The sequence below is a fragment of the Ictalurus furcatus genome, chromosome 20, assembly GCF_023375685.1.
Source record: "Ictalurus furcatus strain D&B chromosome 20, Billie_1.0, whole genome shotgun sequence".
In the NCBI taxonomy this organism is placed as follows: domain Eukaryota; kingdom Metazoa; phylum Chordata; class Actinopteri; order Siluriformes; family Ictaluridae; genus Ictalurus; species Ictalurus furcatus.
This window is the reverse complement of record NC_071274.1, coordinates 13,969,518-13,996,819: the sequence shown is the minus strand read 5'-3', so window position 1 is coordinate 13,996,819 and position 27,302 is coordinate 13,969,518. Positions and strand designations below refer to the sequence as shown.

The 27,302-nt window shown below is 40.4% G+C and overlaps 1 protein-coding gene across 2 annotated transcripts in view; it reads left to right on the top strand.

Moving 5' to 3' along the window:
* Positions 1 to 27,302, top strand: part of LOC128624479 (ephrin type-B receptor 1-B) — a 404,526-nt gene that overhangs the window by 249,531 nt on the left and 127,693 nt on the right. For both annotated transcript variants that reach the window (XM_053652162.1, XM_053652161.1), the window contains exon 5: positions 10,105 to 10,440. In XM_053652162.1, coding sequence (XP_053508137.1) covers positions 10,105 to 10,440 — 336 coding nt within the window. The remainder of the gene's footprint in view (positions 1 to 10,104; positions 10,441 to 27,302) is intronic.

Here is a 27,302-nt window from a genome sequence, read left to right as displayed (position 1 = left end):
AGATTGGTTGAATGCAGTGGACACAGAATCATCATGATTCTGAATGATTAGCTTGAGAAATGACAAATTAAGCTAAATGTCAGTGACAAAAAAGCAAAATGAAAAATTACTATACATAGAATGTTAGTAGTAGATGATTACCATCAGCCAAGAAGAGGAATCTGAGGCTACCGTGGGCACAAGTTTACTAAAACTGGACAGTTGGAAATAGACCATGTAATATCTTTTTCATATTTTTTGCTGACAGGAGTGGCTGTCCATCTCTTAAATATCATTGTTCTGTCCAGTTATTGTATAATGATGTTCATAAACAGTCAACAAAGTCATCATTACAATTTCCACCATGTTCAAACATTCCAAGCATCAAACAAATTTGTGCCTTTGTTTGCTTAATCACATCAATAACATTTTACTGGCTATCACCAGCTATGATGAGAAACAGATTTAACTGTTAACTAGCAATAATTCTTTTTCCCATTTCTTTGTAAAAGCTGAAAGTACTAGAAGTTTACTACAGGGTGTTATTTGCTAGCATCCATCAATCCATTTTCTGTACTGCTTATCATTACTGGGTCGCAGGGAACTGGAGCATGGGGCACAACCTGGACTGGGTGCCAGTCCATCGCAGGCCACAATCACACAACCATTCATACACTATGGACACTTTTTGGATGCCAGTCAGCCTACTATGCATGTCTTTGGACTAGGGGAGGAAACTGGAGTACCCGGAAGAAACCCCCAAAGCACAGGGAGAAGATGCAAACTCCATACACACAGGGCTGCGGCAGGAATCGTACCCTTAACCCTGAAGTTGTGAGGCAAACTTGCAAACCACTACGCTACCGTGCCCTGCTACTTACATGTTATTTTAATAATTGTTTAGTGGAACTGTTATAAAGGCATTTGAGTTCCTATACGTAATAGTACAAGACTTATTGATGGTAAATGACAATTTCTGAATCCCACCTTGACTTCTATTGCTGTCTGTCAAAGAAATGTTGCACTTATCAGTTTAATAGTGCAGTGACGTTACCACCTTGAAACGAAAATATGGCTACATCACTCCTGCACTGGATATAATAGTATCTAATTTTTATATCCTAGCTGCACATGCTGGTTTCCTATAACAAAGCACTTTCTCTGGATGTATGATCTATGAGGATTTCTCAGGATGTATGTGTTACGAAACGGGCGTGGAAGCGGAAAGCAAGTTCAGATGACTGTCTTTATTCATACAAAGTCAACGAACAAAAACCGCGGTCTTACACATGAAGCGCAATTCGAGAACACAACAGGAAACTTGAGTCAAGGCATATACCAATAAACAGGACATGAACACACGACCGCTTAGCATCAAGGTAGTTAGCATGAACATAACTGTAGACTTGTTTAGTGAAACGCATATACAATACTCAGACTTCGTTGGCTGGTTAACGTAAATAATACTGCACGACGTGCGCAGCAACACAAGGGGTTTAAATAACAAACGCAATCAAACGTGAACTCAGGCAGCTGGAAACAATCTAAACACACCCTCGCACCTCCGCCAATAACTAAACAGGGAGGGGACAGAACAGAAACCAAAACAGGTGCACTTGTCCATTGTAAACAAAGTCCCTATCGTCCATGCGCACGCCCTCCGGCTCTCCGTGCACGTCGCCACCGCAGCGCCATCTGCAGGCGAGATCGTCAGAATATGAATAGTTAAATACTGCAATATGTTTGAAATAAAACCAGGCTTTTCACAATTGACATTAACATTTGACTGCTGTCACAACATACTGTATCTACTTCACAGGCTGAACTATTAAGCACAAAACACAGTGTTTGCTTTAATGGTAGCATGCACAGCCAAACGCAGTCAAGGCTGCCAATACTTTAATATTTATGGAAAGTACGATACATCACATGTAAATTGTAGGACATTGTGTACATGGAATAGCTGATTTGCATTTGGTGACGCCCACAAAACTCCATAAAAGGCAAAGCTCACAGAACAAAAATGACATTCTCATAGGTAGAAGTGAAAGTTATTTTGGCTCACATCTATGCCAATAAAACTATATATAATTTAATAGCATAACAACCCATTGAAAAGCCCAAAATCTGCAGCTGAATGACAGAAAAGGCAAAGTAGATGTGAATCAGGTAAGGTGAGAAGATGAAAATGGATATATATATATATATATATATATATATATATATATATATATATATATATATATATATATATATATATATATGCTTTACCCAGGAGATCATGGACACCAAGTGCATCACACAGGGAAACTGCTTTTTTCATTCAAAGGAAAGTGTCTCTATGATTCTCTGACAGAATGTGCCAATGCGCCCTCCCTGATGGCGGAAAAGGCCTAGAGTGGCTTTTGTTGGAAAAGCAGGAAGTGTCAAAGTAAGCCAGATGATGGCACGCTAGGGAGTATATGAGACTTTGCAGCTTGAGACATACCAGACTTATGGGTCACATAGTGCTGGCTCTAATAAATTGTTTGAATTTTTAAAACAAAAAGAAGAATTTTTAAAACATTAAAAGAAGATGCTGTGGAAAACGTATCCAACTCATAGCAGTTAATTTTCCTTTTATACAGCAGCATTCTTCATTGAATGATTGGTCTTATCTAACACATTGGCTTCCTTTCTTTATTTTTTTACTTTTTAATATTTCCTTAGTTAATGCCTTGAATATGAAATGGCTGGGTTTCACAAAATATTCATTGAATTTGTGTATAATTGAACCAAGCTATTTAAACATGACAGCATCATCCATGTGCATTATTTATGTAAGCGATTTCCATGAATACCAAATTTCTTGTGTAAATGTTCATAGGATTTATGAATAAATCTGTTTGTATCCAGCTTTATAAATGAGGTCAAATGTTGCTGTACAACAACAATATAAAGGATTGAGCATTTTCTATTGGCTAAATCTCAAATGATGCATTATGCAGGGAGCAAATTAAATTAATAAACATTGGTGACTAAAACATACAAATCAAGTCATAAGAAGTGTTATAAATTTGTAACCACTATGAACGCTGTGTGATAAGTGGTGACAATTTTTGTACCAATAGCATTTTGTCTTCTGTTAACTGGAAGAAATGTAGCCATTTTAGTAGCAAGGTTCTGTAGGTTCTACAGTTTAGAAGAACATGTATGGGTTATTCTCTTTGTCACAATCATTGTTTTCTTTAGTGCTTTACTGCCAAACCAACACAAAGGTTGAGTCAAATATCTATTTAAATGCATCCATGGTGCACTTTCTCTCTCGCCTTCTTTTCTCAGCTCTGCATAACTCCCTCCCTACTTCCTTCATTTTACCGGTTAGCTAAATGCACTAAGATGTCTCCGCTGTGCTGCCATCTCATCAGAATGCTGTCTCGCCGCGGTAGCTGCCGTGTAAGCGTAAGCTCGTCTCAAGTGTTTGGACACTGAACCAGCCAGAGTGTGAATTACACTCAGCTTATAGCCTGCAGTGGGTCTGACAGCCGCTTTGTTCTCTGTTCCTGACCTATAAAACTTACAAATACATACCCAGAGCCATCTTCGGCTCATAAGGGGACATTTCAGTGTCAGTATCAGGAGTGGTTTTCAAGGAAATTACACAGTGGGCTGGGAGCAATTTGTTTCTGGTGTGTTTTTGCAGTTTGTAGTGGTAGAATCTTAGTATGGGTTTTCAGTGTGTATTTAGGAGTATGTTGAGTCATCCAGGTCATACTTGTAATAGTAGTAAGTTAAGGTAATCTGAAGGTTGAAGACATTTTTCCACTCAAGATGGCTTCATTAATTCTGTGGTATTTGATTAATTATCAATGTGTAAAAAAAATGTTTAAGATTAAGGTTATACAAATTTGTGAAGAAAAACCCCAGGTAGATTGTGAAGGTATCATAATCCATTGTTTGAAGAAGACTTTGAGAGCAGAAATATAAACGTCATACCACAAGATGCAAACTACACATCAGCAGCAAGAATCAGAAAGCCAGGTTGAAATTTGCAACGAAATACAGAGATGAGCCACAAAAGTTCTGGAACATGATTAACCTCTACCAAAGTTATGGAAAGGCCAGAACATATGAGCTCATCGGTCAAACATGGTTGAGGTAGTGTCATGGCTTGGCCTTGCATGGCTGCTTCTACAATGGGCTCACTAATCTTTATTGATGATGTAACCCATGATGGTACAGTAGCAGCAGGATGGATTCAGAACTCTGTTTGCCAATTTACAGAGAAATGCATCCAGTCTAATTGGGAGGAACAAAACAATGCAGCAGAACAATGACCCAAAACACACAGCCAACGCAACAGAGGACTTCATCGGGGGAAAAAGGTGGAAGGTTTTAGACTGGCCAAGTCAATCACCAGACCTTAACCCAATTGAGCAGCATTTCACCTCCTGAAGAGGAGACTGAAGGGAGAAACCCCCCAAAGCAAACAACATATTCATCTTTTGATCTCAAACCCAAATGTCCAAGAATGGCCGTGCTGTTAGAATACATTTGGAGGGGACTATATATAATTATGGTTGCACACTGCTGTTCTTTAGCAGTAGGCTAAGTAGGATACACACTCATTCACACACTCACTCACACACACACACACACACACACACACACACACACACACACATATATGCATATATATATCCCACTTATCCTACTGCTGAAGAACAGCAGTGAGCAGCATAATTATCTCAGTGGTTCAGAGCATGACACTGATGGAAATTGGGTTTACATGTTCAGAAAAACCAAATCATGCACAGTGCATTTCAGGGATGTTCCAAAGCAGAAAATGTACACATAGATACTGCAAGAAAATGGATTACAGCCTCAGAACATCTTCCCTGCACTTTGCAGCCTGTCTCCTTTGCTGTATCATAGTGTCTTTATAAAGCAACTGGTTTTACAGAGCCTTATAGCTAAAGGCAAAATTGTCGGACACCAAGAACTGCTGCAGAACAAGCACAGAAAACAACTGCAAGTGTAAACATCTTTATTTATGTTTGGATTTGAGCAAAAATGAAAAAAAAAAGCCTTATATGGGATACAGAATTTCATTTTTCATATTCCCTCTGGCTCTGTTACCTCCATTATGATGCTATATACCAACCTGATCTTAGGAGAAATTTAAGAAAGGAATAAAACATGAAAGGATGGTGTGATGTAGCCTGATATCAAGCCAAAATTTAATTATTGCATCAAAAATTCTTGTAATTATTGTTACATTATTGCAGCTATACTGCAAAAAAGCACATCTTTTCAAGTGAATATATCTTGAATAAAGGGAAAGTTATGTAACATTTCTCATTATGAGATTATTATGTAATAAATAAAAGTCTTTATAGACATAATTACTTATTTCAGCAGTAAAATGTATTTATTTATTATTGGCAGTTTTTTTTTTCTAGAAATAAACCCTAAGCTAAATTATCTGCCAATAGAATAAAACAATATTAACATTTATAGAAATTTGTTTAATAATATTATCCATGTTTATAATGTATGTATGTGTGTGCATAATGTATACAATCTGCGTTTATATGTACAGTATATACAGTGAGGGAAAAAAGTATTTGATCCCCTGCTGATTTTGTACGTTTGCCCACTGACAAAGAAATGATCAGTCTATAATTTTAATGGTAGATTTATTTGAACAGTGAGAGACAGAATAACAACAAGAAAATCCAGAAAAATGCATGTCAAAAATGTTATAAATTGATTTGCATTTTAATGAAGGAAATAAGTATTTGACCCCCTCTCAATCAGAAAGATTTCTGGCTCCCAGGTGTCTTTTATACAGGTAACGAGCTGAGATTAGGAGCACACTCTTAAAGGGAGTGCTCCTAATCTCAGCTTGTTACCTGTATAAAAGACATCTGTCCACAGAAGCAATCAATAAATCAGATTCCAAACTCTCCACCATGGCCAAGACCAAAGAGCTCTCCAAGGATGTCAGGGACAAGATTGTAGACCTACACAAGTCTGGAATGGACTACAAGACCATTGCCAAGCAGCTTGGTGAGAAGGTGACAACAGTTGGTGCGATTATTCGCAAATGGAAGAATCACAAAAGAACTGTCAATCTCCCTCGGCCTGTGGCTCCATGCAAGATCTCACCTCGTGGAGTTGCAATGATCATGAGAACAGTGAGGAATCAGCCCAGAACTACAAGGGAGGATCCTGTCAATGATCTCAAGGCAGCTGGGACCATAGTCACCAAGAAAACAATTGGTAACACACTACGCCGTGAAGGACTGAAATCCTGCAGCGCCCGCAAGGTCCCCCTGCTCAAGAAAGCACATATACATGCCCGTCTGAAGTTTGCCAGTGAACATCTGAATGATTCAGAGCACAACTGGGTGAAAGTGTTGTGGTCAGATGAGACCAAAATGGAGCTCTTTGGCATCAACTCAACTCGCCGTGTTTGGAGGAGGAGGAATGCTGCCTATGACCCCAAGAACACCATCCCCACCGTCAAACATGGAGGTGGAAACATATTGCTTTGGGGGTGTTGTTCTGCTAAGGGGACAGGACAACTTCACCGCAACAAAGGGACGATGGACGGGGCCATGTACCGTCAAATCTTGGGTGAGAACCTCCTTCCCTCAGCCAGGGCATTGAAAATGGGTCGTGGATGGGTATTCCAGCATGACAATGACCCAAAACGCACGGCCAAGGCAACAAAGGAGTGGCTCAAGAAGAAGCACATTAAGGTCCTGGAGTGGCCTAGCCAGTCTCCAGACCTTAATCCCATAGAAAATCTGTGGAGGGAGCTGAAGGTTTGAGTTGCCAAACATCAGCCTCGAAACCTTAATGACTTGGAGAAGATCTGCAAAGAGGAGTGGGACAAAATCCCTCCTGAGATGTGTGCAAACCTGGTGGCCAACTACACGAAACGTCTGACCTCTGTGATTGCCAACAAGGGTTTTGCCACCAAGTACTAAGTCATGTTTTGCAGAGGGGTCAAATACATATTTCCCTCATTAAAATGCAAATCAATTTATAACATTTTTGACATGCGTTTTTCTGGATTTTTTTTGTTGTTATTCTGTCTCTCACTGTTCAAATAAATCTACCATTAAAATTATAGAATGATCATTTCTTTGTCAGTGGGCAAACGTACAAAATCAGCAGGGGATCAAATACTTTTTTCCCTCACTGTAATCTGATTATCTAGAGGTGTGAATTAGAATTAATGAGATTGAGAATATTTTTGCTTCCTAGAACATTTCTTTTGCAATGTACACACATTTTTTTCCTTACCAAACAGTTTTTTCCTCTCATGAATTTAGTAATACCTAAATCCTTCTGTCCTGAAGATTTTCCCATCGTGGGGGGGGGGAAAAAAACAAGATATTGCAAAGTGCTGACACTGGAGACTCCATGAATGCTATGTAACCATCTCCTCACAGAAAACATGACCATATGAACAACTGTATACTTTTATTTGTTAAATGACAAGATGTTTTTAATTTGTTTATTATTAGGCTTAGCATATATGGAGCATCCACCATACAAGTAGAGTATAAATGGAAACATATTGCAACAAGGTCATTAATATAAAATATAATTTGCATTACAGCAAGCACTACTGCCGGAGCTGCTGTTAAAGAAAATTAATCAACCTTCTGACTAATCAGATTCAAGAATTCAACCACACTGTGGTTGAGTACAATTTAAAATTAGCAAGGACAATATGGATGTATTTATATTAGATTTCATATATACAGTATGAAGCCATAAGACAAGTGTATGAAAAAATGTTGTGTAGATAGTTATCATATATATTTTTGCTGAAGCTCCTTTCAGCAATGTTTGCTTGGACACAGATTTCTCTCTGAGTCTGTTTTTGTCTGTGGTCATTGAGTAGATCTAGAGTGTTTTAATTAGCATCAAACTCAGACTCAGTGAAATATTCTTCTGATGACCCTTCCCTGTGGCCACTAGACACCACTCCAGCTTTATGAATTGGCACTATTATGTATGTAGATCTCTACGCTACTTCAGTCTATACTCAGTATTCACACTGTGGAAAAGACTAAGAAAAGAATGCTGTATCATGTTTAAACTAATATGGAGCAGATTATAAGGTGTCCTTACTCTACTGATATACGGTTTCTAATTATATTATCAGCCATATACAGTGCATCCGGAAAGTATTCACAGCCCTTCACTTTTTCCACATTTTGTTATGTTACAGCCTTATTCCAAAATGGATTAAATTCATTATTTTCCTCAAAATTCTACAAACAATACCCCATAATGACAACGTGAATGAAGTTTGTTTGAAATCTTTGCAAATTTATTAAAAATAAAAAACAAAAAAAGCACATGTACATAAGTATTCACAGCCTTTGCCATGACACTCAAAATTGAGCTCAGGTGCATCCTGTTTCCACTGATAATCCTTGAGATATTTCTACAACTTGATTGGAGTCCACCTGTGGTAAATTCAGTTGATTGGACATGATTTGGAAAGGCACATACCTGTCTATATAAGGTCCCACAGTTAACAATGCATGTCGGAGCACAAACCAAGCCATGAAGTCCAAGGAATTGTCTGTAGACCTCCGAGACAGGATTGTATCGAGGCACAGATCTGGGGAAGGGTACAGAAACATTTCTGCAGCATTGAAGGTCCCAATGAGCAAGGTGGCCTCCATCATCCGTAAATGGAAGAAGTTTGGAACCACCAGGACTCTTCCTAGAGCTGGCTGCCCGGCCAAACTGAGCGATCGGGGAGAAGGGCCTTAGTCAGGGAGGTGACCAAAAACCCGATGGTCACTCTGACAGAGTTCCAGCATGTCTCTGTGAAGAGAGGAGAACCTTCCAGAAGAACATCCATCTCTGCAGCACTCCACCAATCAGGCCTGTATGTGGCGTGGCCAGACGGAAGCCACTCCTCAGTAAAAGGCACATGACAGCCCACCTGGAGTTTGCCAAAAGGCACCTGAAGGACTCTCAGACCAAGACCAAGACAAAGATTGAACTCTTTGGCCTGAATGGCAAGCGTCATGTCTGGAGGAAACCAGGCACCAGTCATCACCTGGCCAATACCATCCCTACAGTGAAGCATAGTGTTGGCAGCACCATGCTGTGGAGATGTTTTTCAGCGGCAGGAACTGGGAGACTAGTCAGGATCGAGGGAAAGATGAATGCAACAATGTACAGAGACATCCTTGATGAAAACCTGCTACAGAGCGCTCTCAGACTGGGGAAAAGGCTCATCTTCCAACAGGACAACGACCCTAAGCACACAGCCAAGATAACAAAGGAGTAGCTACAGGACAACTCTGTGAATGTCCTTGAGTGGCCCAGCCAGAGCCCAGACTTGAACCCGATTGAACATCTCTGGAGACATCTGAAAATGGCTGTGCACTGACGCTCCCCATCCAACCTGATGGAACTTGAGAGGTCCTGCAAAAAGGAATGGGAGAAACCGCCCAAAAATAGGTGTGCCAAGCTTGTAGCATCATACTCAAAAAGACTTGAGGCTGTAATTGGTGCCAAAGGTGCTTCAACAAAGTATTGAGCAAACGCTGTGAATACTTATGTACATGTGCTTTTTTTGTTTTTTATTTTTAATAAATTTACAAAGATTTCAAATAAACTTCTTTCATGTTGTCATTATGGGGTATTGTTTGTAGAATTTTGAGGAAAATAATTAATTTAATCCATTTTGGAATAAGGCTGTAACATAACAAAATGTGGAAAAAGTGAAGCGCTGTGAATACTTTCCAGATGCAAAGTACACTCTGTGTAGTTGTACATCACTCAAGGCTTTTGATATGATATCACACTGTTAATGGAATAATTCAATGAAATCAATTGCATTTTCTGCTTTTCGCTGAAAAATATCACAAGGTAAAAGAGGTTTCTTCAGCTTATCATATCCTAAACTTAATTTAGTTCAGGAAACATAGTCATTAAAAAAAAAAATAATAATCTTCAGAGATCGCGATTAAAATGCGTTTTAAATGTGATAAATCGTGGCCAACTTCTTTTCATACCTTTTATAGTCCTTGCCAGGCTTTATTGCTGTAAGGTTTTACACTCTTGAGTTGCTCATTCCAGAATACTCTTCTTCTTTAGGTGTTCCGTCTGGTCCACGGAACGTCATGTCTGTTGTGAACGAAACATCAGTGACCCTGGAGTGGCATGCACCTCGTGAGACCGGAGGCCGTAGAGACGTCGTCTACAACATTGTGTGTAAGAAGTGCAGTGCAGAGAGGCGCTCATGCTCACACTGCGATGACAGCGTGGAGTTTGCACCGCGCCAGCTGGGCCTCACCGATACTCGTGTGTTCATCAGCAACCTTTGGGCACACACACTATATACGTTTGAGATCCAGGCCGTCAATGGTGTGACCAACAAAAGCCCGTACCCGGCACAGCATGTCTCTGTTGACATCACCACTAATCAGGCTGGTAAGTGCACGCAATCTTATCAGTCATGATTGTTTTTTTTGTTGGTTCCTTTCCCTTTTACGTTTGATTTATTAAAATGATTTTTCAAATTATTAAGTTATTAAGGAATAAAACAAGACAGGTCATTCTGTTATAGGGAGACAGTCAACAACAGTGTGGTGTCAGTCCCTCCAGGATTTTGCAAATGCAGAAATTAATGCAAAATCAAGGAAACTCTGCAATATTCACAGGGGCTTGCCAAAATTCAAAATTACCTCACATTGTCTGCAGATTTGGGCCAAGATGTGTCATGTGACATCATCACAATGCATCATGTGATGTCATTACAACACACATTCAGCCAAGGCTGCCTTCGATGAACATAAGAACAGCTAAAAGGTCTCATTTAGCAGCAAACATCGCTGCGAAAGACCATGCAAAACGCAATTTTTTGCAATTGCGATTGCAATCGTCCAATCGCAATTTACCAATTCAAGTAGTTTTCTGAAAAAAAAAACCCCTCAAAATCAAGCATTTTTGGCCACAAAAATCACAAAAAAACATTTAGTTTTTTTCTTCTTCCCCATATGCCAATGTTAATTCCTTTTATAGCAGTTGTAAAAACAGTTATTACTTCACCAACCACCACTGCTCTTTCTCAAAACAAACGTTACCAAGAAACCTGGAATCTCAAGTCCTCTCTCTCAAGTCTCTCTCTGACACTGGAGACTCCTTACATAAATGTTAACTAAACATCTCTGTGGCGGGTAGGGGCATGGATTAGCAGGTATCAGCAGCAGGGGCATGTAGGAGTAGGCAATTAATGTGGCACACACACACACACACACACACACACACACACACACACACTCCGGCTTGCCTCACTAAGATGGAAAGGAAAGAAAAACTCTTTGTTAATATAGCCCACATAGATAAGCAACAGATCAGGTGTGCCATATTAATTGCCTACTCCTCCATGCTTGCGCTACAGATTCCCGCTAAATCACACCCGCAGCTGCCACAATCACCTTACAGAAAACTTAACCATATCAACATTTATACACTGATCAGCCATAACATTAGACACACCTGTCTAGTATTGTGTAGGTCCTCCTTGCGCCACCAGCTCTGACCTGTCGAGGCATGGACTCCACAAGACCTCTGAAGGTGTGCTGTGGCATCTGCCAGCAAGACTTTAAATCCTGTACTGTAAGTTGCAAGGTGGGGCCTCCATGGATTGGACTTATTTGTCCAACACATCCCACAGATGCTCGATTGGATTGAGATCTGAGGAATTTGGAGGCCATGTCAACACCTTGAACTCTTTTTCATGTTCCTCAAACCATTCCTGAACAGTTTTTTCAGTGTGGCAGGGTGCATTATCCTGCTAAAAGAGGCTATTGACATTAGGGTATAACTTTGCCATGAAGGGGTGTACTTGGTCTGCAACAGTGTTTAGGTAGGTGGTACGTGTCAAAGTAAAATCCACATGAATGCCAGGACCCAAGGCTTCCCAGCAGAACATTGCACAGAGCATCACACTGTTTTCTCCGGCCTTCCTTCTTCCCATAGTGCATCTTGGTGCCATCTCTTCCCAAGTATGCAACGCACGTGCACCTGGTCGTCCACATAATGTAAAAGAAAACATGATTTATAAGACCAGGCCACTTTCTTCCATTTCTCCAAGGACCTTTTCTGATGGTCACGCACTGATTGTAGGCATTTTCAGCGATGGACAGGGATCAGCATGGGCACTCTGACCGGTATGCGGCTTTGCAGCCCCATACGCAGCAAGCTGTGATGCATTGTGTGTTCTGACACCTTTATATCATAGCCAGATTTAACTTTCTCAACAATTTGTGCTACAATAACTCTTCTGTGGGATCGAACAAGACAGGCTAGTCTTCGCTCCCAACATACATCAGTGAGCCTCGGGTGCCCATAGAGCGGTTTAACAGGACAGGTTCCACTCAGAACAGGCCTCGCCATGGTTGACCAAAGAAGTCGAGTGCACGTACTCAGCGTCATATCCAGAGGTTGTCTTTGGGAAATAGACAAGTGCTGCCAGCATTGCTGCAGATGTTGAAGGGGTGAGGGGTCAGCCTGTCAGTGCTCAGACCATATGCCGCACACTGCATCAAATCGGTCTGCATGGCTGTCGTCGCAGATGGAAGCCTCTTCTAAAGATGATGCACAAGAAAGCCTGCAAACAGTTTGTTGAAGACAAGCAGACTAACGATATGGATTACTGGAACCATGCCCTGTGGTCTGATGAGACCAAGATAAACTTATTTGGTTCAGATGGTGTCAAGCGTGTGTGGCGGCAACCAGGTGATGAGTACAAAGACAAGTGTGTCTTGCCTACAGTCAAGCATGGTGGTGGGAGTGCCATGGTCTGGAGCTGCATAAGTGCTGTTGGCACTGGGGAGCTACAGTTCATTGAGGGAACCATGAATGCCAACATGTACTGTGACATACTGAAGCAGAGCATGATCAGTATGCAGTATTCCAGCATGATAACGATTCCAAACACACCTCCGAGAGGACCACTGCCTTGCTAAAGAAGCTGAGGGTGAAGGTGATGGACTGGCCAAGCCTGTCTCCAGACCTAAACCCTATTGAGCAACTCTGGGGCATCCTCAAACAGAAGGTGGAGGAGCACAAGGTCTCTAACTCCCACCAGCTCCGTGATGTCGTCATGGAGGAGTGGAAGAGGACTCCACTGGCAACCTCTGAAGCTCTGGTGAACTTCATGCCCAAGACGGTTAAGGCAGTGCTGGAAAATAATGGTGGCCACACAAAATATTGACACTTTGGGCCCAATTTGGACATTTTCACTTAGGGGTGTACTCACTTTTGTTGCCAGCAGTTTAGACATTAATGACTGTATGTTGAGTTGTTTTGAGGGGACAGCAAATTTACACTGTTACACAAGCTGTACACTCACTACTTTACATTGTAGCAAAGTGTCATTTCTTCAGTGGTGTCACATTAAAAGATATAATCAAATATTTACAAAAATGTGAGGGGTGTACTCACTTTTGTGAGATACTATATATGTTTTATCTTTATTAAACTTCAAAACACTTTTCAAAACATTGAATTCTGAAAGTGTCCTCAACTTCCTGAAAGTTTCTGATATTTTATCCATTCACCTTCAGTAACCACTTTATCGCGGTCAGGGTTGCGGTGGATCTAGGGAAAACTGGGTGCGAGGCGAGAATACATCATGGGATTTCAGTCCGTCACATGATATATATTTTTTATTCAAGTCAGATTTTTATTTTAGATGGAAAAATACTTATTCTTTACCTCAGTTTCTTTCATAAATGTGAAAGAAATCTAGTTCTACCACAATTTTCATATTACAGAGATCATTTAAAAATAATTTCATATAAAGGACACAAAATAAATATCATGTTAAAAAATTATTGCTCTTTCTTAAAACTAAATTGATTTCAATTCAGTTTTCTCCCACTTCCATACACACACACAGAGAGAGAGAGAGAGAGAGAGAGAGAGAGGGAGAGAGAGAGACAGACAGACAGACAGACAGAGAGAGAGAGAGAGAGAGAGAGATAGAGAGAGAGAGAGTGAGTATTTATATAATTGTAGAATATTTTGTAATTTGTGGAGTTGTTTTTTATTCAGTTTAGTACTGAGTGCACCATTATAATGACGATGACAAATCACACAAAAAATAATATTGTCTAATATATTGGGAGGTTATGAAAGGTACACAAGCATCACAAAAGCACCTGCTGGATTATTATTATTTTTTAAATATGTGAACTAGTTGTGTCATGAGTGCACTATTTCAATATTTCAGAAACACCCCATTTTGTATTTTATATTCAGGTCATTTGTCCCAGATGACTAGCTTTAGTGACAGTGTGTGTATGTAGGAATCTACTGCATACACATCGCACAAGGCTACAGCAGACGAGTGGTCTTGAATGGTTGAATGCGGTTCACCGTCTGGTTGTGTATCTCATTGTGCAAACAAAGTTTCAACGCTGCAGAAGTCTACCTTTAGCAATAAGTGTCAAAAATAATGCACATATATTAATCACAGTGTGACAGTCCCAGCAGTGAGATGTCGTCTAACGTTCTCTCCATCTCCCAAGCTTAAATATGCAGCTCTAAATATTCAGGAACATACTCTCTGTTCTTGTCTCCTGTCCTCCCATCTCCAGTCCTCAAGTCTTCTGTCCTCTCGTCTCGTCTCCTACCGTCCTTTCTCTGAATGTCACTGATTGTAGGCTCGCATCCAGAAGCTTCACTCCTTTAATCTGGGATGAAAGAGCTGCAGGGTGAGCCATATATAATAACTTTCCCTTGAGGGTAAATAACAAACTTTAAAATAAGGACAGACAGACTTAAACATCTTTGAGACTAAACCAAGGCTCATGGACAATTTACTGTGCATGTTTCTTGCTATCTTTGTACACATGGTTGATTCCTAAACCATGAAGACATGGTTTATAGACAAGAATAGACATTCATTATAATGATATTAAATGACACCTACAGGAAGCTAGATGCTACACATGTTTGTTCTTGGCATTTTTTTTTTGTAACGTATTGAAGCCTTAAGAGGCCATGCATATTTTTTTCTTGGTTTCTCATGAGCATGACTTTTTTTTCTCATGATCTCCACAAACACTATAGTTGTTACTCGTGATATTGACATAACAAATGTTGATTTCCCGTGATCACGGCATATTTTTCTGTGTACTCGACATAACTTGTTGTTTTTAGTTTTCTGGAAGCAGCATCTTAGCGTAATCCTGCAGCATCATAGATGAAAAATGAACAAATAAGTCACAGCAGGTCATATTAAATGTTCTGAGACTATAGAAGACACTGTGGCCCTTCCAAGCCCATAATAAAGTACATTCCTGTGTTTTATATTCTTTACAATAAACTGAACAATCCTCAGCCATCTGAGTCCAGTAAATGCACATACAGTACACTAACAGAGAAGAGCGTTCCTCTCTGTTCCTACTGCTCGCCCAAGCTGACAAGGCCTTCAGGGGTTGGGGTGTGGAAGTTGAATAGGTCTGACATTTCCAGCTAACTGGAAGCTAACTGCTGGTGGAAAATAACCATTCGGGGAATATTTGCAGAGAGTGAAAATTTCCAGAGAGTGATTCTTTTGCTTTGAAATGCTTTTGTCTTCATGTTCTAACAGAGTGGTGTTCTTTCTGTAAATCATACCCAGTTGAGCTTCTGTCTGGGGAGCTGCTGCTGCTGGTGCTAGACCACTGACCAAGTGGAAAATTTAAATGAGGTTTATTTTGTTTTAATTTTATTTGATTTTATTTTTCTTTCTGACTCAAGGCTGTGGGGTAGAGAAGTACATGATGTTGAACATTTATGATTATAACACTGTTAATAGGGCTGCTACAGATAGGAAATGGAATTACAGCATGTTCCTATTAATGGAGATTTTTTGTTTTCAAGCTTGCACATACTAATTTGTTGGATTGCATGATTCAGTATTTTGATTCCAAAGTAATAAAATAATCTAAAATAATTAGTTGGCATATATATTATTTGTTTGTTTGTGTACGTCTTTATATATTTACAGTATAATTTTATTATTGTTTAATTATGTATCTATTTACTATACGTATTACTTGTTTACTTCTTTGCTTACTTGCTTACTGTATGTATGAATTTATTCATTTACTTAATTACTAATTTACTTTGTTTTACTTATTTACTTAATTATCTATCTATCCATCCATCCATCCATCCATCCATCCATCTATCTAACTATCTATCTATCTATTTAAAGAGTTTATCAAAATGCCCCGTGTTCAAGTGTAAATCCCTCTGAAAATCTTGAAAACAAACTGGCATTATTTCTTGTCGAGTGGACATTATTTTGTCTGTGTGTGTGTGTGTGTGTGGGTGTGAGTGTGTGTGTGTGTGTGTGTGTGTGTGAGAGAGAGAGAGAGAGACAGAGAGAGAGAGAGAGAGAGACACCTTTCAACTGCAGTATTAAAGAAGCTGCTTGGAGAAATAAATTCACTAATTCACATTTTTTTATATATATATATAATTTTGAAATTAACAAAAAAAAAAAAAACACTAGCTTTGCTACCAATATTGATTATACAGCCATATTCACACTATGAGTAATTTATTATTATTATTATTATTATTATTATTATTATTATTATTATTATTATTATTGTACAGTGAGGGAAAAAAGTATTTGATCCCCTGCTGATTTTGTACGTTTGCCCACTGACAAAGAAATGATCATTCTATAATTTTAATGGTAGATTTATTTGAACAGTGAGAGACAGAATAACAACAAAAAAAATCCAGAAAAACGCATGTCAAAAATGTTATAAATTGATTTGCATTTTAATGAGGGAAATATGTATTTGACCCCTCTGCAAAACATGACTTAGTACTTGGTGGCAAAACCCTTGTTGGCAATCACAGAGGTCAGACGTTTCGTGTAGTTGGCCACCAGGTTTGCACACATCTCAGGAGGGATTTTGTCCCACTCCTCTTTGCAGATCTTCTCCAAGTCATTAAGGTTTCGAGGCTGATGTTTGGCAACTCAAACCTTCAGCTCCCTCCACAGATTTTCTATGGGATTAAGGTCTGGAGACTGGCTAGGCCACTCCAGGACCTTAATGTGCTTCTTCTTGAGCCACTCCTTTGTTGCCTTGGCCGTGCGTTTTGGGTCATTGTCATGCTGGAATACCCATCCACGACCCATTTTCAATGCCCTGGCTGAGGGAAGGAGGTTCTCACCCAAGATTTGACGGTACATGGCCCCGTCCATCGTCCCTTTGTTGCGGTGAAGTTGTCCTGTCCCCTTAGCAGAACAACACCCCCAAAGCAATATGTTTCCACCTCCATGTTTGACGGTGGGGATGGTGTTCTTGGGGTCATAGGCAGCATTCCTCCTCCTCCAAACACGGCGAGTTGAGTTGATGCCAAAGAGCTCCATTTTGGTCTCATCTGACCACAACACTTTCACCCAGTTGTGCTCTGAATCATTCAGATGTTCACTGGCAAACTTCAGACGGGCATGTATATGTGCTTTCTTGAGCAGGGGGACCTTGCGGGCGCTGCAGGATTTCAGTCCTTCACGGCGTAGTGTGTTACCAATTGTTTTCTTGGTGACTATGGTCCCAGCTGCCTTGAGATCATTGACAGGATCCTCCCTTGTAGTTCTGGGCTGATTCCTCACTGTTCTCATGATCATTGCAACTCCACGAGGTGAGATCTTGCATGGAGCCACAGGCCGAGGGAGATTGACAGTTCTTTTGTGATTCTTCCATTTGCGAATAATCGCACCAACTGTTGTCACCTTCTCACCAAGCTGCTTGGCAATGGTCTTGTAGTCCATTCCAGACTTGTGTAGGTCTACAATCTTGTCCCTGACATCCTTGGAGAGCTCTTTGGTCTTGGCCATGGTGGAGAGTTTGGAATCTGATTTATTGATTGCTTCTGTGGACAGATGTCTTTTATACAGGTAACAAGCTGAGATTAGGAGCACTCCCTTTAAGAGTGTGCTCCTAATCTCAGCTCGTTACCTGTATAAAAGACACCTGGGAGCCAGAAATCTTTCTGATTGAGAGGGGGTCAAATACTTATTTCCTTCATTAAAATGCAAATCAATTTATAACATTTTTGACATGCATTTTTCTGGATTTTCTTGTTGTTATTCTGTCTCTCACTGTTCAAATAAATCTACCATTAAAATTATAGACTGATCATTTCTTTGTCAGTGGGCAAACGTACAAAATCAGCAGGGGATCAAATACTTTTTTCCCTCACTGTATGTGTGTGTGTGTTTATATCGGTGCAGGCAAATTTAAGCTAATTAGTATAATAGCTGTTACGGTGGCACTGGACCAGCTTGACTGGCTTTCAATTGACTGGCACATTTAGCAATCAGCGTCTGGTCATGCTAATAAAAGGCAAACAAACACACTCTTAAGCACTGCGTTCATAGAACTTAGAGAAGAGCGTTACCATTAGGACACACATCATACAGTATAGTGTTGAAATAGATTCTATGGTCTGCTGCTACTTCTGTATGGTATATAGTCTAAAACCATCTCTGTTCATCTGTGTTTTTGTCATGGTGCAATGAATGGCTCAGCTTCACTTGCTGTGCAGAATCCCTTAAAGAAATAAGTGGAGATTCAGGGCATTTTCACACTTCGCTGAAACAATTGAGTTCATACACTCACGATTGTGAGACTAAACCTATGTCTTCATCACAGGTTTAGTTTAACACAGCATATTTCCTGCATGTTGATTTTTTTCTGCATCGATTATGACAAAGTCGTGCATGCTGTTTAATTATTCTTTTCTCACCACTGGCTTGCTAATAGGGAATTTAGCTCAATACTCTGATTCCTGTGAGGATGTTTTTTTGTGCCAGTGTCTATTGGTAAAAGTGCTATATAAGTAAAATTGAATTGAGAGCGGCCAATGGATCATGCGAAGCCTTTCAGTCAAAGTTGTTTTCTTACATACAAGTTCTTTGAAGTCATAAACAGCTTTAACACTTGAACAAAAGTATTAAACTCTCAGTGTAAAATGCTGCCTGTGGGGAAAAAAAACAACAACAACAAAAAAAAAAAAACAGTGCACCAGAGAAAACACCCATGGCTTTTCCAAGAACCATTAAACAATTCAGTAACACCATGAGCCTCCTTTCTAATTGTGTGTGTGTGTGTGTGTGTGTGTGTGTGTGTGTTACTTATCTAAGTTTTTTCAGCTTTATATAGTCATCTATTTAGCTGATAGATGGCCTGTATTGCTCATAGTAATATACTCAGTCAGATCAACCAGCAAGCCCAAATTGGAGCCTTAGATTGTTTCTTTTATGAGAACATTGAGATATTGAAGTTTTTTTGTTGCTGTTGTTGGTTGTTGTTGCTGTTGTTGTTTTATTTGTTTGTTTTTTCATTTTTGGAGGCCCATGTCCTAATCTACAGTTCTCTCTCTCTTTTTTTTGGCATGTTAAGTAGGACTAGAAAACCCATTAGTAGCTGTATTCATGACTTGAGGTTTTGTAGTGTAGACAGATGCCTGACTGGGAGATTAGCATTAATATGTAGATTTTCTTTTTCTGTACACATGAGCAACAAGCTACAATTTAGGCAGCACTGTGTTATTTAAGTTAATTGAAGTCACCACATTGCCTCAATAAACTTTTATAGATGAAGAGGAACTCAAACTGCCCTTTTTATACTTTATTGTAGATTAAATGGTTATGTAGCTGCCTATCTGTCTTTAAGGGTTGATGGGTGGGTGTACGTGTGCTCCGCATCATTCATATTAGACCATCGATGAGACTTCATGATATAATGCTTGGCTCAACCTTGATATTTGCATTGTTGAGCTATTGATAGATTTAATCACTCCTATCTGTTTCTCCATAATCTTCTTCCTCACATTAGCTTTGTATCTCTCTCTCAGTGCTCCATCCTTCTCTATTTCCACATCTGCCTCCCTTCTCCCTCTATTTCATTCTCTATTTATGCCTGACTTTCTCTTTCCTTTTTCTACCTCCCTTTTGGAGCAGAGTGATAGAGGGAGAGGGGGAAGTGTGAGGCTGAATAGTGCTTGTTATCAGGCAGCTCACTGGGTGTTTGTGTGTCACACTCTAAATGGCGCTCTTGACAGATAGATGTTTAAGTGCGACGTTAGCCTCCATTGTTAGTGCATGGTGTGGCTAATGGGTCCTTCTGCTTTTAAGCTGCACTTGCTGCATTTACGCACATCGAGCTGGTGCTAATTACCCTATCCTGATGGGGATACCTGACACAACTCAGCGAGATGTGTGTGTGTGTGGACATCAAGCTCTTAGTCCTACAGGGCTGTGTGTGCGTTGGTGTGTCAATTGGTAGGTTAGTGGCATTTTAAGTAATGTTTTAATCAGGATTTAATTATAGCTATATGTACTGATCCTACATGGAACTTAGTGCAGTGTTTGGTACACTGACAACTGGTTCTAGTTTCCGCTTAGCCCAGGTCCACTGCTGACAATCTTCAGGGTGCCAGCCGATCCTGTCCCCTGCAGGTCTGATGAGATTGCCATGGTTGCCTGTATTTTGGTTTTTAACCAGGCAGAGAATAGCATTGGCTTAGAAATTGATGTAATGTGTTTTTTTTCCCCTTTTTCCTTCATGAATACACTGAGCAGAACAAGACAATTTAACTGATATATTAGATGACCAACCACACTTTTTCATATAGTCCACACAAGTCCACTTACCAGTAACTGCTTTAAACAAAACTCTTTAATACCCTTTAAAAATGGTCTCTGTGGGGAAAAAATATACAGTGTGTAGATGTCAAAGTTGATCATTAGCAGAAAAATTCAATTTTGGTCAAAACCCAGTCGGTCAGAATTTTTGGATGTTTTCCAGAATAAAGTCCACAGGAAAAAAAAGGATATTTTCCCAGATGGCCACAAATACATTCAGTGCTTACAGTAGCTGGTTGTAGTGATTGTAAGGAATAATTAAATAATCATTAAAACAAAGAAGTTACTGGGAGTGTGTAAATTAGCTCAAAACAGATCAGCAATCCATCAAAAGTCAAGGATTGGCTAGTATATCTTACTTCACCAATCGAACAACTGAGAAGTTGTTCTGCAAAATCCCAGTATGGCAAAAAATAAAGACAGTTATCCAGCAAGAGCTAAATGGTGTCTTAGATGTTTCTCATGTTCCATTGTTTTCCTTGTCCTTGACTGCTTGTGAGGTAGAAAAGCCAGTTCCAGTTCAGGAAAATAACAACAACAACAATAATAATAATAATGGTTCAGGCATTGATGACACAAGGTACAGAAGACAAAATTCTATCATATTATATAATCCTGTCAGAGAGTTCTGAGTAGAGAGTCTCTAATAATGTAAAATTGACATAGTGTGAATATGTCTGTATAATCAATAATGGTAGCAAAGCTAGAGGTATTTTGTGACTTCAAAATGATATTGTTGCGCTTTCGTCTTGGCTATTAAGTGTCCGTGGAGGCGTGAAGAGAAACACACAGCAAAGAGAATCCGTTGCAGGAACTTTACTTACTTTTTAAGCACGAACTTACAACAACGGAGTTATGCTCTTGCCCAGTGCTGATGGATTTGTTAATGACGATCCGCACCGGAGCCTACAAGCCTACTGCCTTAAAGAACATAACAACACAGTCAACTAGTTCCGGTATGATGACGTAGCCACATCTGATTGGCTAATACTGGACTCATTATTAAGACATATAAAATAACTGTAACTCAACAACTGTAATTAACACTACAACATCACCCCCCCCCCCTTTTTTTTTTTTTTTTTTTTAGCTCTGCAGAGTCCCTTCTGCACCACTGAGGGTGAATGGTTAACTTTTTTTTTTCAGTCCATATAACGACTTGGGGCTCGAACAAGCCGCCCCCTTTTTGTCTTTGTTCCCCCTTATTCACAGGGATTGAGATCACAGTTAGATTCCATTGCAAGAAGGGTCTGAGGCTCCTCTGCCACAGAGTTATCAATGGTTTAATGGTTCGCTGCCTCTGCGTCCATGACTACAGGTACTTGAGCCGTTATTGGAACTAGGGGACCTTCCTCGGTGCAAGTGTATTTGTGTCGCAGACGCTGCATCCAGGCAGGTATGTGGTCACTTAGATAGGGTTGTAAGTGATCATGATGCAGCACTTTCTCACTTTGTCTGTCCCTGACTCGGTAGAGCACTGGTCCAAGACATGCTGTGACGACGAATGGTCCTTGCCACGGGGCTTGGAGTTTTGGACTGTAGACCTTTTTCTTACTACTGACTCTCACTCAAACAAGATCGCCTACTTGGTAGAACTTCTCGAGTCTGAGCGGAGCGTAAGTTCTGGCGTGCCAATTGTTGAGCTTGCTGAAGGTTAGCTTGCAGTTCCTGGACAAACTCAGGTGTACCTTTAGCTTCCCTGCTAGACTCAGTTGTCCCTAGCCAGGTGTCATGTGGCTGGAAAACTTCTCTCCCCAGCATCAGCTGATTTGGTGTGAAACCTGTTGCTGAATGCACAGTGCTCCTGTACACCACAGTAAGTAATGGAAGATGTTCATCCCAATTCCGCTGACTTTGGTCCACGTAACACCGTATCATCTGCAATAGCGTTCTATTGAATCGTTCCACTTGTCCGTTCAAAGCTGGATGAAAGGGCGTGGTCCAGGTCTTGGTGAATTGTAACAGGCGACAAACTTCCTTGAACAGTGAACTCTCCAAGTTCCGTCCTTGGTCAGTGTGAATCTCGAGGGGAGTCCCAAAACGGGAGATGAAGTCGAACACCAACCTCTTTGCTGTCGTCTCAGCTCCTTGTTCAGGGACAGGGAACGCCTCTACCCAGCGGCTAAACTGGTCGATTATGACAAGGATGTACCTGCTGCCTGACTTATATTCCGTAAATGGTCCCAGGACATCAAGGTGGAGATGGTCCATAGGTGCTCCAGCCTGGTAGTTCTGAAGCTTGGCCATGCCCATTGGACTGGTTTTCTTACAGGAACTACACTGTGGGCACTTTTTGACAAAAAGGCGTACATCGTTTCGAATATTATAAAAGTGATATTGCCTGTGAAGGTGCATGAGTATCTTTTCCTCCCCTGCATGACCCGCTTGTGCTGGATTGTGACAGGCTTGGAGAACCTCATTCTTTAGGGAAAGAAGAACAAGTAAGCGCAGGGATGGCATACCTCCCGTGACATGGTCCCAGCGGTAGTATAGGATCCCATCTCGCATCTCCACTTGAGACCAACACAGCCAGTATTTGCGAACTGCTGGACTCTGCATCATGACGTCTTCCTTAGCAGGCAAAGAACCATCAGACATCAATTTATGGAGAAGTGACAGATCTGGGTCAGCCAACTGTTCTTCCCTGAGACCATTGAGGCCCAGTGGTTGCAGCCAGTTTGTGGAAGGACCTGGATTGTCATCACCTACTGCATTAACCTGACTGGGAGTGTCAGTGTAACTACCCTCATTCTAATCATCAAGAGAGCATGTACGTCTTATTGCCAAGGGGATAACATCATCAACATCATCTTCGAATCTGGCCCATTGGTGGTGGAACTTTCGACAGAAAGGACAGCCCTTGCATGGTAAGCTATCTAGCTCTTTTCCTGCTTGATAACAGTCACAAAGTAATACATCCAGCGTCCTTCGGGATAGTGCGTCAGCGTTGGAGTGGTGTGCACCCGGCCTATGTTTGATGACAAAGTTGTACTGGCTGAGTTCTTCAAGCCACTGAGCAAGTTGACCTTCTGGTCGCTTAAACCTGTATAGCCACGTTAGACTGTTGTGATCTATCTGCAGTATGAAGTTTGACCCCAGCAAATAGTGACGAAACTGTGTAGTAAATCTGACAACTGCTAGGAGTTCTGGTTTTGGGACGTCTACCATGCCCCAAACTAGACATTCACACTCTGGCAGCACCGTGAAATCACTCCCTAACAGCACTCTTGAAATGGCATAGTCTGACCCCTTGCCTTCAGATATATAGGATGGGATGTGTTCAGAGCACATGAAAATTTACCAGAGGCATGTATGGTGAAATCAGCAGCTTTTAAAAAATCTAAGCCCAGGAGCAGGGCGTCACGAATTGGTGCAATGCAAACTGTCCACTCCAACACTTTTGTGCCAATTGTGAATTCCACTTTCACTCCGCCTGTTGCCGACATCTCCCTTCCAGTTTCTGCGTTGTGGAGACACATGCTCTTCAGTCCTGAAGATGATTTAACCAGTAATTTGCTGTATGTCTCCTCAGACATGATTGTAACCTCAGCAGCAGTGTCTATAACTGCATTAACTGGTATGCCATTAACAGTAAGCAAGATTATTAAACTGGGACCTCGACTCTCAGCTCTGCTCACATGTACAATATACGGACTCTGCTCTGCATATTCATTGCGATTGTGACTTTGGGGCTCCATTTTGGCAGCAGTATTTACAGGGGGACTCGTGGGTGGACTGGGGGACCGTGAGCAGCTTCGTTTGTAATGTCCCTCTTCCCCAAACTGGAAACATGGCCCGCTAGAAGCTCTGATGCAGCTGGTATTTTGCTGTCTGTATCTGTCTGACTTGAAAAAGGTCTGAGCTGCGTGTCCCCTTTCTGACTGAACTGCCATACTGGGATTTATCTGCTGGGTGGGTCTTACGGTAGGAGGAAGAGCAACAGGAGAGGGAGGTAGACTGTCCACTGCTAATTGGAGCTTATCAACTATAAGCTCTACCACGAGGGGCTGTGAGGTGATTGGTGGATGCTGAAGTAGTTGAAGGTGCGTGTGCGTTTGAACCCAAGTTGAAATAGCCATTATAATGGCTCACATCCGGGCCAGGTGTGGAGGAAGTTGGACTAGCAGGGCTTCATACGCGTCTATCAATGACCGTGAGTTCAGCCGCAAAAAGCCGGTCAGCCTCTGAAGGCCCTGTAGCATCACCATTTGTCATGCGGGTTCTATCAGGGACAGCTGAAAGTGTGGTAGTGTCTTCATGTGGATGGGGACCAGGTGTTACCATGCTGGCAAGGGGCTGCCGTGTGAGAGCAAGCAAACCAGCCTGTGTTGCTTCCAATCTTTTGGAGTAGAGGTGAAATGGCATGTTGGAGCTGTTTATTTTGCTGTGACAGCACAGCCTGTAGCCAGTGTGGAGGGTCTAGAGTGGCTGATGCTCCAAGTTCGCCTTCTTGCTCACTCATATCTAAGCTGTATTAAATCGAGCTTGAAACTTCTCTTTCTCTCGAATTTCCTTTTTATTTAGTTTATATATTTAATTAATGTCCTTTTTTTACTTCTAGTAGTCTTTAGATACCGAAATACATTCGGTGAACTGGGAGTTTCGATATAGAATCGCAGGGCTGTGTAGTAATGGCAGTGAAACGACTTCTGACACAACTTGTTGCGCTTTCGTCTTGGCTATTAATTGTCCGTGGAGGCGTAGAGAGAAACACACAACAAAGAGAATCCGTTGCAGGAACTTTACTTACTTTTTAAGCACGAACTTACAACAATGGAGTTATGCTCTTGCTCAGTGCTGATGGATTTGTTAACGACCATCTGCACCGGAGCCTACGAGCATACTGCCTTAAAGAACATAACAACACAGTCAACTAGTTCCGGTATGATGACGTAGCCACATCTGATTGGCTAATACCAGACTCATTATTAAGACATATAAAATAACTGTAACTCAACAACTGTAATTAACACTACAACAATATAACAATTACAAACAAACAGACAAACAAACAAACAAACAAATAAATAAATAAAATAAGCTGAGAGTTGAATAATTGAATTTATTTCTCCAAGCAGCTCCTTTAATCTTGCAGTTGAAAAGTGTCTTTTACACACACACACACACACACACACACACGCACACACACACAACACACACACATAGACACACACACACGCGCGCGCGCGCGCAAACCCAGAAACTAATATGTTTCAGTGCTGATAACTAAGCTGAATAGTGTTTGAAACTGTGACTTTTAACTGAAATGCCAACTAATTTACCATTTGAACTCACTGTGATAAATAACAGTGCTAATCATATTTCTGTCTGGTTCAGACAGTTTTTAAATACTAGATATTAATAGAATAGATATTAATTTTGAAAAATAAATAATGACATTTAAATGTGTATGTTATTATTAACATGGCATTGTTAACATTATTAACATGGCTACAGTTCCCTCCACTAATATTGGAACCCTTGGTAAATATGAGCAAAGAAGGCTGTGAAAAATTGTCTTTATTGTTTAGGCTTTTCAGCATTTGTTAAAAAAAAAAAATCACAAAAATACTCTGCTCTCATGGATTTCAAACACTTGCAAACAAAACAGCCTCAAAACATTAAAGTGCCACCAACATATTTAACCGTGGGCATGAGGTACTTTTCCATATGGCAACCTGTCGGTGTGTGACAAAGCCACCTTTAGTGTTTATTGCAAAAAAGCTCTATTTTGGTTTCATCTGACCACAGAAACCGATCCCATTTGAGGTTCCAGTAGTGTCTGGCAAACTGAAGATGCTTGAGTTTGTTTTTGGATGAAAGTAGAGGCTTTTTTTTCTTAAAACCCTTCTAAACAACTTGTGGTGATATAGGTGACTTTGGATTGTAGTTTTGGAGACTTTCTAACCCCAAGATGCAACTAACTTCTGCAATTCTCCAGCTGTGATCCTCTTCTCAGTGCGTTGAGACAATATAGACACACGTCCTCTCCCAAGTTGATTCATAACATTTCCAGTTGACTGGAACTTCTTAATTATTGCCCTGATGATGGAAATGGGCATTTTCAATGCTTGTGCTATTTTCTTATAGCCACTTCCCATTTTGTGAAGCTCAAAGACCTTTTGCTGCACATCACAGTTCTATTCCTTGGTCTTACACATTGTTATGAATAACTAAGGGAATGTGGCCTATGTGTTACCTCATATTTATACTCCTGAGAAACAGGTAGTCATGGTTGAACAATTGCCTGTTCCTAGTCACCCAGGTGTACAATTTTTTTTTAAAATATCAGTGAGAATATACTTCAAATATCTGTTACTCATATGAATTTATAGGAGTGCCAATAATTGTTGCACACCTATGTTTAACAAAGATATGTTTTTGGCTAAACCTTTTTTGAACAAAAGATCAAAAGGTTAAATAATAAAGCCTTCTATACTCATATTTACCAAGGGTGCCAATATTAGCGGAGGGCGCTGTATATATATATATATATATATATATATATATATATATATATATATATATATATATATATATATACACATACATATATATATATATATAATATTGGCATATCGATATAATATTGGCATATAATATTGGCATATAGATATATGTGTGT